Consider the following 12,022-nt stretch of genomic DNA (forward strand, 5'->3'; position numbering starts at 1 on the left):
CACCTGTTTGAACTCGTTACCTGTATAAAAGACACCTGTCCACACACTCAATCAAACAGACTCCAATCTCTCCACAATAGCCAAGACCAGAGAGCTGTGTAAGGACATCAGGGATAAAATTGTAGACCTGCAAAAGGCTGGGATGGGCTACAGGACAATAGCTGCTCACCAAGCAGCTTGGTGAGAAGGCAACAACTGTTGGCGCAATTATTAGAAAATGGAAGAAGTTCAAGATGACAGTCAATCACCCTCGGTCTGTGGCTCCATGCAAGATCTCACCTAGTGGGGCATCAATGATCATGGGGAAGGTGAGGGATCAGCCCAGAACTACACGGCAGGACCTGGTCAATGACCTGAAGAGAGCTGGGACCACAGTCTCTAAGAAAACCATTAGTAACACACTACGCCGTCATGGATCAAATCCTGCAGCGCAACCAAGGTCCCCCTGCTCAACGTAGCGCATGTCCAGGTCCGTCTGAAGTTTGCCAATGACCATCTGGATGATCCAGAGGAGGAATGGGAGAAGGTCATGTGGTCTGATGAGACAAAAATAGAGCTTTTTGATCTAAACTCCACTCGCCGTGTTTGGAGGAAGAAGAAGGATGAGTACAACCCCAAGAACACCATCCCAACCGTGAAGCATGGAGGTGGAAACATCATTCTTTGGGGATGCTTTTCTGAAAAGGGGACAGGACGACTGCACCGTATTGAGGGGAGGATGGATGGGGCCATGTATTGAGAGATCTTTGGCCAACAACCTCCTTCCCTCAGTAAGAGCATTGAAGATGGGTCGTGGCTGGGTCTTCCAGCATGACAACGATCCGAAACACACAGCCAGGGCAACTAAGGAGTGGCTCCGTAAAAAGCATCAAGGTCCTGGAGTGGCCTAGCCAGTCTCCAGACCTGAACCAAATAGAAAATCTTTGGAGGTCCGTATTGCCCAGCGACAGCCCCGAAACCTGAAGGATCTGGAGAAGGTCTGTATGGAGGAGTGGGCCAAAAGAACTACAGGAAACTTATGATCTCTATAATTGCAAACAAAGGTTTCTGTACCAAATATTAAGTTCTGCTTTTCTGATGTATCAAATACTTATGTCATGCAATAAAATGCAAATTAATTACTTAAAAATCATACAATGTGATTTTCTGGATTTTTGTTTTAGATTCCGTCTCTCATAGTTGAAGTGTACCTACCTATGAACAAAAATTACAGACCTCTACATGCTTTGTAAGTAGGAAACACTGCCGATTTTGCAGGTTATCAAATACTTGTTCTCCCCACTGTATGCTAAAGCACCCACCATCACTGTGATGGTGGGTGCTTTAGCATACAGTGGTGTGGGGGCTGTGCTTTGGAAAGTGGGTGGGGTTATATCCTTCCTGTTTGGCCCTGTCCGGGGGTGTCCTCGGATGGGTCCACAGTGTCTCCTGACCCCTCCTGTCTCAGCCTCCAGTATTTATGCTGCAGTAGTTTATGTGTCAGGGGGCTAGGGTCAGTTTGTTATATCTGGAGTACTTCTCCTGTCCTATTCGGTGTCCTATGTGAATCTAAGTGTGCGTTCTCTAATTCTCTCCTTCTCTCTCTCGGAGGACCTGAGCCCTAGGACCATGCCCCAGGATTACCTGACATGATGACTCCTTGCTGTCCCCAGTCCACCTGGCCGTGCTGCTGCTCCAGTTTCAACTGTTCTGCCTTCTTATTATTCGAACATGCTGATCATTTATGAACATTTGAACATCTTGGCCATGTTCTGTTTTAATCTCCACCCGGCACAGCCAGAAGTGGACTGGCCACCCCACATAGCCTGGTTCCTCTCTAGGTTTCTTCCTAGGTTTTGGCCTTTCTAGGGAGTTTTTCCTAGCCACCGTGCTTCTACACCTGCATTGCTTGCTGTTTGGGGTTTTAGGCTGGGTTTCTGTACAGCACTTTGAGATATCAGCTGATGTACGAAGGGCTATATAAATAAATTTGATTTGATACATCCATTACACAACCTTCAGTATGGATGGATGAAATAAGAAATGAGGAGAAACAAATGGGGGAGGGGTGATAAACAGTTGGCACAGGCTGCATGATGATGCTGTCTATGACAGAAGAGGGGGGCGGGAGCAGATGACAGGTCCCTCCAGCACGTGGTCTAAGGTACAGTCAGTGCACCTCTCGCTTACTCCCTCCCTCTCTCTCTCTCGCTCTCTTTCTCGATCCATCTGTAGCGTCCCCCCATCCTCTTCAAATGCATCACAGCCTCCTGCCGAGCCCCCGGCCAATGAAACGCCCCGAGCCACGGTCATGTGACATTACCTCCAACCACTCTCCGAGGAGCACCGGCAAAAAGAGTGGGGTGTCTCTTTTCCCCCTCTCCTCCCTCCTTTGTCTCCCTCCCTCTCTCTGAGTCAGACAGCAGAGCTGTGAGTCTGAAGCAAAGGCTCCATGGAGAGGAGATATCGTCTCTACCAGACACACATTGCCTGAGAGAGAAGAAAAAAGAAGGATTCCCTTCTTTCTCTCCCTCGTTGAGGAACAGAGGATGAATGGAGAAGCGATGGACATGTCCCTGGAGTCATCATCCCAGGTGGGGGAGAAAAGCACCGTCGGGGGGATTTCAGCGGCACCAGAGCCGGCATTCACGACGGCAGCAGCCGGTAACGGCTCCCTACCTCCCCCGCCCACCATGGCCCCGGCCATCCCACCCTATGTCAAGCTTGGCCTCACTGTGGCCTACACAGTCTTCTACTCTCTCCTCTTTGCCTTCATCTATGCCCAGCTGTGGCTGGTGCTCCGATACCGACACAAGCGCTTCAGCTACCAGACGGCCTTCCTCTTCCTGTGTCTGCTGTGGGCTGCGCTGCGCGCCCTCCTCTTCTCCTTCTACTTCCGCGACTGCGTCACGGCCAACACGCTGGGGCCCTTCACCTTCTGGCTGCTCTACTGCTTCCCCGTCTGCCTGCAGTTCTTCACGCTGAGCCTTATGAACCTCTACTGCGCCCAGGTGAGGATGCGCTCCCAGGGGCCACATTTAGGGAATGGGGGGTCCATTGGGATCCAAAATGTGGATTACGGTTGGATGCTATATGTTGTAAATACCAATCTGTCCTTTTTTTCAGCCTCAGTGTCTAGGAAATAGTTCAGAGTATTAATATAATTATACATTGATGTGTGAGTGTTGTGTATACAGAATAGCTGTGGACTGTTATTTCCGATATTGTTGAAATGGTGGCATCCCCAATAGCTGGGATATACAATCCTATGGGGAACGCTCCCCTTAGAAGAGGTAAGTGGTGGAAGGGTCGTGAAGGCAGTGGGAGGGAGGGGGCGGCTCAAGAAAGACAGGAGTGTAAAGGTATGAAGCCCCCCCCGCAAAGGAAGATTATCAACATTTTCCTTATTTAGTGGCTTAGCACAGCCACCTCATTGTGCAATGTGCACACAGCATTTGGCAATTATATAGTCATACAGCTAGTTATTTACAATATATCATAGCGGGTGTCGTGGTGAGGTGTGGCATGCTGCTTTTAGATACACTGGTCACAAATTCCTTTAAAAAAAAGGTAGGGGCGTGGATGAGAGAACCAGTCAGTGTCTGGTGTAACCCTTTGCACAGAGTTGATCAGGCTGTTGATTGTGGCCTGTGGATTATGTCCCACTCCTCTTCAATGGCTGTGTGAAGATGCTGTTTATTGGTGGGAACTGGAAACGCTGTTGTGCACGTCGATCCAAAACATCCTAAACATGCTCAGTGGGTGGCATGTCTGTTGAGTATGCAGGCCATGGAAGAACTGGGACATTTTCAGCTTCCAGGAATTGTGTATACATCATTGCGACATGGGGCCATCCGAGCATTATCATGCTGAAACAGGAGGTGATGGCAGCGGATGAATGGTACAGCAATGGGCCTCAGGATCTCGTCACGTTATCTCTGTGCATTCAAATTGCCATCGATAAAATTTGATTGTGTTCATTGTTTTTGCCTGTCCATATAATAACCCCACTGCCACCATGGAGCACTCTGTTCACAACGTTGACAACAGCAAACCGCTCACCCACAAGACGCCATCTGCCCGGTACAGTTGAAACCAGGATTCATCCGTGAAGAGCACACTTACCCAGTGTGCCAGTGGCCATCGAAGGTGAGCGCTTTCCCACTGGAGTCGGTTACGACTTCGAACTGCAGTCAGGTCAAGACCCCGGTGTTGACGATGAGCACGCAGATGAGCTTCCCTGAGGCGGTTTCTGACAGTTTGTGCAGAAATTCTTTGGTTATGCAAACCCACAGTTTCATCAGCTGTCCGGGTGGCTCTTTTGAGACCATCCCGCAGCTGAAGAAGCCAGATGTGGAGGTCCTGGGCTGGCGTGATTACATGTGGTCTGCAGTTGTGAGGCAGTTTGGACGTACGGCCAAATTCTGGAAAACGACATTGGAGGTGGCTTATGGTAGAGAAATTATCATTGAATTCTCTGGCAACAGCTCTGGTGGACATTACTGCAGTCAGCATGCCAATTGCACACTCTCTCTCAACTTGAGACATCTATGGCATTGTGGTGTTTGACAAAACTGCACATTTTAGAGCTACATTTTTATTGCCCCCCAGCACAAGGTGCACCTGTGTAATGATGATGCTGTTTAATCAGCTTCTTGATATGCCACACCTGACAGGTGGATGGATTATCTTGGCAAAGGAGAAATTCTCACTAACATGAAAGTAAACAAATTTGTGCACAAAATCTAAGACAAATATGCATTATGTGCTAAACATTTCTGGGATATTTTATTTCAGCTGATGAAACATGGGACCAACACTTTACATGTTCAGTGTAGATGATGAATCATTATCAGAAGCACGTAATTGAATTGTAATAGACTTAAATAGAGGATCTAGTGTTTTATAAATAATTTCATATAGATTCTTCACATCAGCAGTTATCACAAAGTGCTTTCCATTTAATCGGCTTAAACCCCAAAGAGAAAGCAAAGCAGAAGCGAAAGCACAGGGCACGAAAAACTCCCTAGGAGGAAGGAAACCTAAAGAGGAACCCGGCTCAGAGGGGTGGCCCACAATAGAGACTTACACAGCCCTTGTCTGCAGACACCAGCAATCACACACTTGCTTGACATTCTCATGCTCACTGTTCTGTATAGCCAGTTAGAGACACAATGCTACATCTATTCGCAGCATTTGTTTCCCTTCACACATGACTATTAAATATAATACAGTAGGGCCTCGTTTGTCTGCTGTTGACATCACGTCATGGGTTTCTTTTGGTGCTATTTACAGTAACTGATAAGAGCTCAGTCTACAAGGGTCCAATTTATTTGGATTTCTTCGGGATCCCTTCTAAATATATCTGATCTGGAGACAGAATCAGTTCATTACCTGGTTCTTCAGCTGAGAGGCCACATTGTTGATTGTTGTTTTCTTGGGAGCAAATTCTTAAAAGAACATTGGGAAAATATCCAAAGTATAACTTGTTTTCTGATGTCACCCAAAACAGGTTTACTTCAAGGCAAAGTCTAAGTATACCCCAGAGCTCCTTAAATACAAGTAAGTAGACTGAGTTTTCCCCTCTCTTCCTCTCCATATACAGGACCCTCACATAGCTCAAAGGCTGTCACTAGGGCCCAGACATTTTATACATTTCATGTGGTATGTATTGCAGTGTTTTAGACCCCCTCCCCCTTCCATGTATTTCCTTCTGCAGGCTCCCTCTCTACCTGGTCTTCTTGGCGGTCAGTCTTCTCTTCCTGGTGGTCAACCTGGCCTGTGCCCTGCTGGTTAAGATGACCGCCACCGAGGTCAAGACCATTGTCCTGGTCAGAGTCACCATCAACGATACGCTCTTCGTGCTCTGCGCCGTCTCACTGTCCATCTGCCTTTACAAGGTGGCTAAGATGTCCCTGGCCAGCATATACCTCGAGTCCAAGGTAGGACCTTCAGAACTTGTAGATACAGGGCTGTATCAAGCATCTCAGAATAGGATTGCTGATCCAGGATCAGGTCTTGCCTGTCCAAGCGATCCTAAATCGGCACTCCTTCTCTGAGACACTTGATACATACAGCTACATACTTAAGATTGTCTGGGTCTGCTCCATGGTTTTCTGAAAGTAGGACACGACGTATAAGATTTAAGGTCAACTTAAAAAGCAGTTAAATTCAATTTAATTGAACGTCTTTATTTATTTTGGAGGTGGGAAATTGTGACCCCTCGGAAATACTAATGCTGATTGGTAGTTCATGACCTCCCTCAACATTGGTTGCAGGGAACGTCGGTGTGTCAGGTGACTTTGATTGGCGTCCTGGTGGTTCTGCTGTACGCATCACGGGCCTGCTACAACCTGGTGGTGCTTGCTCTGACCGACATCGAGACCATCAACTCTTTCGACTACGACTGGTACAACGTGTCCGACCAGGTAAGGATGACACGCTATCCCAGACACAGAATGAGGGAGAGAGCGACAGAGAAAAAAGTATGTGACAGACACACCGAGACAGGCAGACACAAACACAGTATATGTGGGACAAGTCAAATACATTTCGCCAGACAAACACACTCAAACACAGCCTAACACCAACAAGCCACAAATGAAGACCCTCTAGAGGGATAAACACAAATGCACTCTCTCTCACTCTGTGCAGGCTGACTTGAGGTCCACTCTGGGAGACGCTGGCTACATCGTGTTCGGGGTGATCCTTTTTGTCTGGGAACTGTTGCCAACCTCCCTGGTGGTCTTCTTCTTCAGGGTCCGCAGGCTGCCACAGGACAGGGTGAGTGTGTGTCCAGAATTCAGATGACAAGGAAAGAGAAGCTTGGAAATGTCTGATTTGTAAAACTCTTTAATTTAACCAGCTAGTTAGTTGTTTAAACGGTAAATACCTAATAATTGTTTCGCACTTTTTATTTTAACCTTTATTTAGCTAGGCAAGTCAGTTAAGAACATTCTTATTTACATTTTTTTTCACCTTTATTTAATCAGGTAGGCTAGTTGAGAACAAGTTCTCATTTGCAACTGCGACCTGGCCAAGAAAGCAAAGCAGTGTCACACAGACAACAACACAGAGTTACACATGGAGTAAACAATAAACAAGCCAACAACACAAACAAGTCAATGACACAGTAGAGAAAAGAAAGTCTATATACAGTGTGTGCAAAAGGCATGAGGAGGTAGGCAATAAATAGGCCATAGGAGCGAATAATTACAATTTAGCAGATTAACACTGGAGTGATAAATGAGCAGATGATGATGTGCAAGTAGAGATACTGGTGTGCAAAAGAGCAGAAAAGTAAATACATTAAAAACAGTATGGGGATGAGGTAGGTAGATTGGGTGGGCTATTTACAGATGGACTATGTACAGCTGCAGTGATCGGTTAGCTGCTCAGATAGTTGATGTTTAAAGTTGGTGAGGGAAATAAGAGTCTCCAACTTCAGCGATTTTTGCAATTCGTTCCAGTCACTGGCAGCAGAGAACTGGAAGGAAAGGCGGCCAAATGAGGTGTTGGCTTTGGGGAGGATCAGTGAGATATACCTGCTGGAACGTGTGCTACGGGTGGGTGTTGTTATCTCGACCAGTGAACTGAGATTATGCTAGGTAAAGCTCCGCCTTGACTTATAGATGACCTGGAGCCAGTGGGTCTGGCAACGAATATGTAGCGAGGGCCAGCCGACTAGAGCATACAGGTCGCAGTGGTGGGTGGTATAAGGTGATTTGGTAACAAAACGGATGGCACTGTGATAGACTGCATCCAGTTTGCGGAGTAGAGTGTTGGAAGCTATTTTGTAGATGACATTGCCGAAGTCGAGGATCGGTAGGATACCCTAGTAAAACTGACTAAGTTTGGCGGCGTGAGTGAAGGAGGCTTTGTTGCGAAATAGAACGCCAATTGTAGATTTGATTTTGGATCGGAGATGTTTAATATGAGTCTGGAAGGAGAGTTTACAGTCTAGCCAGGCACCTAGGTATTTATAGTAGTCCACATATTCTAGGTCGGAACCGTCCAGGGTGGTGATGCTAGTTGGGCAGGCGGGTGCGGGCAGCGAACGGTTGAAAAGCATGCATTTGGTTTTACTAGCGTTTAAGAGCAGTTGGAGGCCACGGAAGGAGTGTTGTATGGCATTGAAGCTCGTTTGGAGGTTAGTGAGCACTATGTCCAAGGAAGGGCCAGAAGTATTCAGAATGGTGTCGTCTGCGTAGAGGTGGATCAGGGAATCGCCCGCAGCAAGAGCGACATCATTGATATATACAGAGAAAAGAGTCGGCCTGAGAATTGAACCCTGTGGTACCCCCATAGAGACTGCCAGAGGTCCGGACAACATGCCCTCCGATTTGACACACTGAACTGTCTGCAAAGTAGTTGGTGAACCAGGCGAGGCAGTTGTCAGAAAAACCAAGGCTATTGAGTCTGCCGATAAGAATACGGTGATTGACAGAGTCGAAAGCCTTGGCTAGGTCGATGAAGACTGCTGCAGTCTTTTATCGATGGCGGTTATGATATCGTTTAGTACCTTGAGCGTGGCTGAGGTGCACCCGTGACCAGCTCGGAAGTGGGATTCGAAATGGTCAGTGATCTGTTTATTAATTTGGCTTTTGAAGACTTTAGATAGGCAGGGCAGGATGGATATAGGTCTGTAACAGTTTGGGTCTAGGGTGTCACCCCCTTTGAAGCGGGGGATGACCGCGTCAGCTTTCCAATCTTTAGGGATCTCGGACGATACGAAAGAGAGGTTGAACAGGCTGGTAATAGGGGTTGCAACAATGGTGGCGGATAGTTTTAGAGAGGGTCCAGATTGTCTAGCCCAGCTGATTTGTACTGGTCCAGGTTTTGCAGCTCTTTCAGAACATCTGCTGTCTGGATATGAGTGAAGGAGAAGCTGGGGAGGCTTCGGCGAGAAGCTGAGGGGGGGAGCTGTTGGCCGGGGTTGGAGTAGCCAGGATGAATGGCATGGCCAGCCGTTGAGAAATGCTTATTGAAATGTTCGATAATTACGGATTTATCAGTGGTGACCGTGTTACCTAGCCTCAGTGCAGTGGGCTGCTGGGAGGAGGTGCTTTTGTTCTCCATGGACTTTACAGTGTCCCAAAACTTTTTGGAGTTAGAGCTACAGGATGTGAATTTCTGCTTGAAAAAGCTAGCCTTTGCTTTCCTGACTGACTGCGTGTGTTGGTTCATGACTTCCCTGAACAGTTGCATATCGTGGGGACTATTCGATGCTACGGCAGTCCGCCACAGGATGTTTTTGTGCTGGTCAAGGGCAGTCAGGTCTGGAGTGAACCAAGGACTATATCTGTTCTTAGTTCTGCATTTTTTGAACGGGGCATGCTTATCCAATATGGTGAGGAAATTACTTTTAAAGAATGACCAGGCATCCTCGACCGACGGGATGAGGTCAATATCCTTACAGGATACAATGGCGGCCTACCGTGGCACAGCGGGTTAACTGCCTTGTTCAGGGGCAGAACGGCAAGATTTTTTTGACCTTGTCAGCTCAGGGATTCGATCCAGCAACCTTTGGGTTACTGGCCCAATGCTCTAACCATTAGGATACCTGCCGCCCCAAACCAGGGACCTTCTACACATCGGATTCACTGGGATTCATTGACGCTAATGTCACTATGTAAGCCAATACCATTTGATGCCAGGTAGTTACTAATTGTGTTATATTCTGAGGGGAGTACCAGCTTAAACTGGACTCTTAAATAAAGCATTACCGATTTCTTTAGCTTATTCAGTATGCTCGGTCTTTGCAGAGTGGATCAGGGATCCCAAACCACGTGCTCTCATCCAGAGGTTACTTCTTTGACAACCCCCGTCGGTACGATAGCGACGATGACCTGGCGTGGAGCATCCCTCCTCAGAACAACTCCACAAGGTACAGTACAGTTAAGACAGGGATAGGTTACTTTTCAGTATGTTATAGATTTAAAAGATATAGAAATAACTACACTGAACAAAAATATAAACACCACAGGTAAAGTGTTGGTCCCATGTTTCATGAGCTGAACTAAAATATCCCAGAAATGTTCCATACTTATTTCAAATGTTGTGCACAAATTTGTTTACATGCCTGTTAGTGAGCATTTCCCGATTGCCAAGATAATCCATCCAACTGACAGGTGTGGCATATCAAGAATGACTAAACAGCATGATCATTACATAGGTGCACCTTTTGCTGGGGACAATACAATGCCACGTTTACTCACAACACAATTCCAGATGTCTCAAGTTGAGGGAGCATGCAATTGGCATGCTGACTGCAGGATCATCCACCAGAGCTGTTGCCAGAGAATGAATGTTCATTTCTCTACCATAAGCCACCCCCAACGTAATTTTTGAAAATTTGTCAGTATGTCCAACAGGCCTCACAACCACAACCGTATGGCGTTGTGTGGGTGAGTGGTTTGCTGATGTCAACATTGTAAACAGTGCCCCATGATGGCAGTGGGGTTATGGTACGGGCAGGCATAAGCTACGGATAACGAACACAATTGCATTTTATAGATGGCAATTTGAATGCACAAAAAAAAACAGATCGAGGTCCATTGTGAGGCCCATTTAAAAAAAAAAGTTATCAGTGACCAACAGATGCATATCTGTATTCTCAGTCATATGATATCGTTAGATTAGGGCCTAATGAATTGATTTAAATTGACTGATTTCCTCATATGAACTGTAACTCAGTAAAATCAATGAAATTGTTTGGTTTTTATTTTTAAACTAAAGGATGTTTATCTTTTGGTTTCTATAGCCTAATTACAGACTGCTACGACTGGGGCAGCCACAACAGCAGTTTCACTGTCCAAACAGGGACGGACGAACAACGGTTGGCACCGGTGACGGGAGAGCTTCGTCCATACTGAGACACAAGTCCAGGGTCGGGGTCAATTCATTCAAATCAGGAAGCAAAAATTCCAATTCTCCTAATTGAAAAGCAAAAGAATGGAATTGACCACAACTCTGAACCAGTCCACACTGCACTGTACAGCACCGCAATGCACTTTGTAAACTTTGACACTTCTCGACAGCATCCGTATTTTGTCCATCAGCCAACGTACTGCATTAGTCACTTAGTGATAATGTAGACCAGTGGTTCCAAAACTATTTCACTCGGGGCCCCGTTCCATCATTGGGGAACCTCCCGTTAGCTGACATGGGCTCGTTGATCTGGACATTTCTGACAAGTTATAAATAGCTCTAAGGTATGCAATTAATGACAAGAGTAAAACGGATGATACACTACACATTACTGTGCCTTGTGCATTCTACTATTATAACTTTCAAGAGTAAGTTGTAAGCCTGACTGAGTTCCTCAACAAACTCTGTCCCCCTATCGAACGCCCCACAGTTTGGGAACCACTGATAGACATTTTAGAAAGTCATCTAGAAAACCTGTGAAATAAACCCATACTATAAGCTAGCACTAAGTCATGCACAAACATATACATCAAGGTAGTTGACCTTAGACAATATCCTAAAGCCTGTATATAACAATGATACAAATACAGAAACAAAATCATGTCATATCTATCTGCAGTAAATATGACTATGAACATACATTGATGTAATGGTGAAAAAAATTGGATTCTATATTTGTAACAGGAAGTTGTTTTTTAAATGTAATTTGTAATGAAGAAAGTTTCACTGATCAGACGCTCTATTTTGTGTCCGCTTTTCTGTCTGTATCGTGGTCGGTATTGACACAAACATGAATAAAAGGACATTTGTGGTGACAGCTTACTTACCGTTCTTGATTTAGTCACTAGCTGAAACAGAATTGACCCCAACATTGTTCTGACCTCAAATGAAATTAGACAAGTCCATATAACGCAACATATTATTGCCAAAAATGACTTAATTTAATATTTTTAAGCGTATAGAGCAGGGGTACGAGGTCCGGAGCCTGCTGGTTTTTGTTCTACCTGATAATTAATTTGCACCCACCTAGTGTCCAAGGTCTAAATCAAGTCCCTGATTAAAAGGGGAACAATGACAAAACAACACAGTGGAACTTGCTTTGAGGGGTATAAAG

General features: G+C 45.9%; 1 protein-coding gene across 1 annotated transcript; it reads left to right on the forward strand.

Annotated features, from left to right (window-relative positions):
* Window positions 1-1,958: 1,958 nt before the first annotated feature.
* On the forward strand, window positions 1,959-11,730 carry LOC109895556 (integral membrane protein GPR137B-like). Its single transcript, XM_020489370.2, has 7 exons — window positions 1,959-2,990; window positions 5,492-5,541; window positions 5,699-5,921; window positions 6,258-6,407; window positions 6,634-6,762; window positions 9,744-9,865; window positions 10,742-11,730. The coding sequence occupies exons 1-7, from the start codon at window positions 2,529-2,531 to the stop codon at window positions 10,851-10,853; spliced, it is 1,248 nt and encodes a 415-aa protein (XP_020344959.2). The 5' UTR covers window positions 1,959-2,528; the 3' UTR covers window positions 10,854-11,730.
* Window positions 11,731-12,022: the final 292 nt, after the last annotated feature.

This window comes from Oncorhynchus kisutch, linkage group LG1 (assembly GCF_002021735.2).
Source record: "Oncorhynchus kisutch isolate 150728-3 linkage group LG1, Okis_V2, whole genome shotgun sequence".
NCBI lineage: Eukaryota > Metazoa > Chordata > Actinopteri > Salmoniformes > Salmonidae > Oncorhynchus > Oncorhynchus kisutch.

What these genes read in the sequence shown, in the direction of transcription:
- LOC109895556 (XM_020489370.2), top strand. Translation starts at nt 2,529, where the DNA reads ATGAATGGAGAAGCGATGGACATGTCCCTGGAGTCATCATCCCAGGTG. An exon ending in GCATATACCTCGAGTCCAAG is followed by an intron (nt 5,922 to 6,257) that starts GTAGGACCTTCA and finishes CATTGGTTGCAG; the next exon opens with GGAACGTCGGTGTGTCAGGT. An exon ending in GGTACAACGTGTCCGACCAG is followed by an intron (nt 6,408 to 6,633) that starts GTAAGGATGACA and finishes CACTCTGTGCAG; the next exon opens with GCTGACTTGAGGTCCACTCT.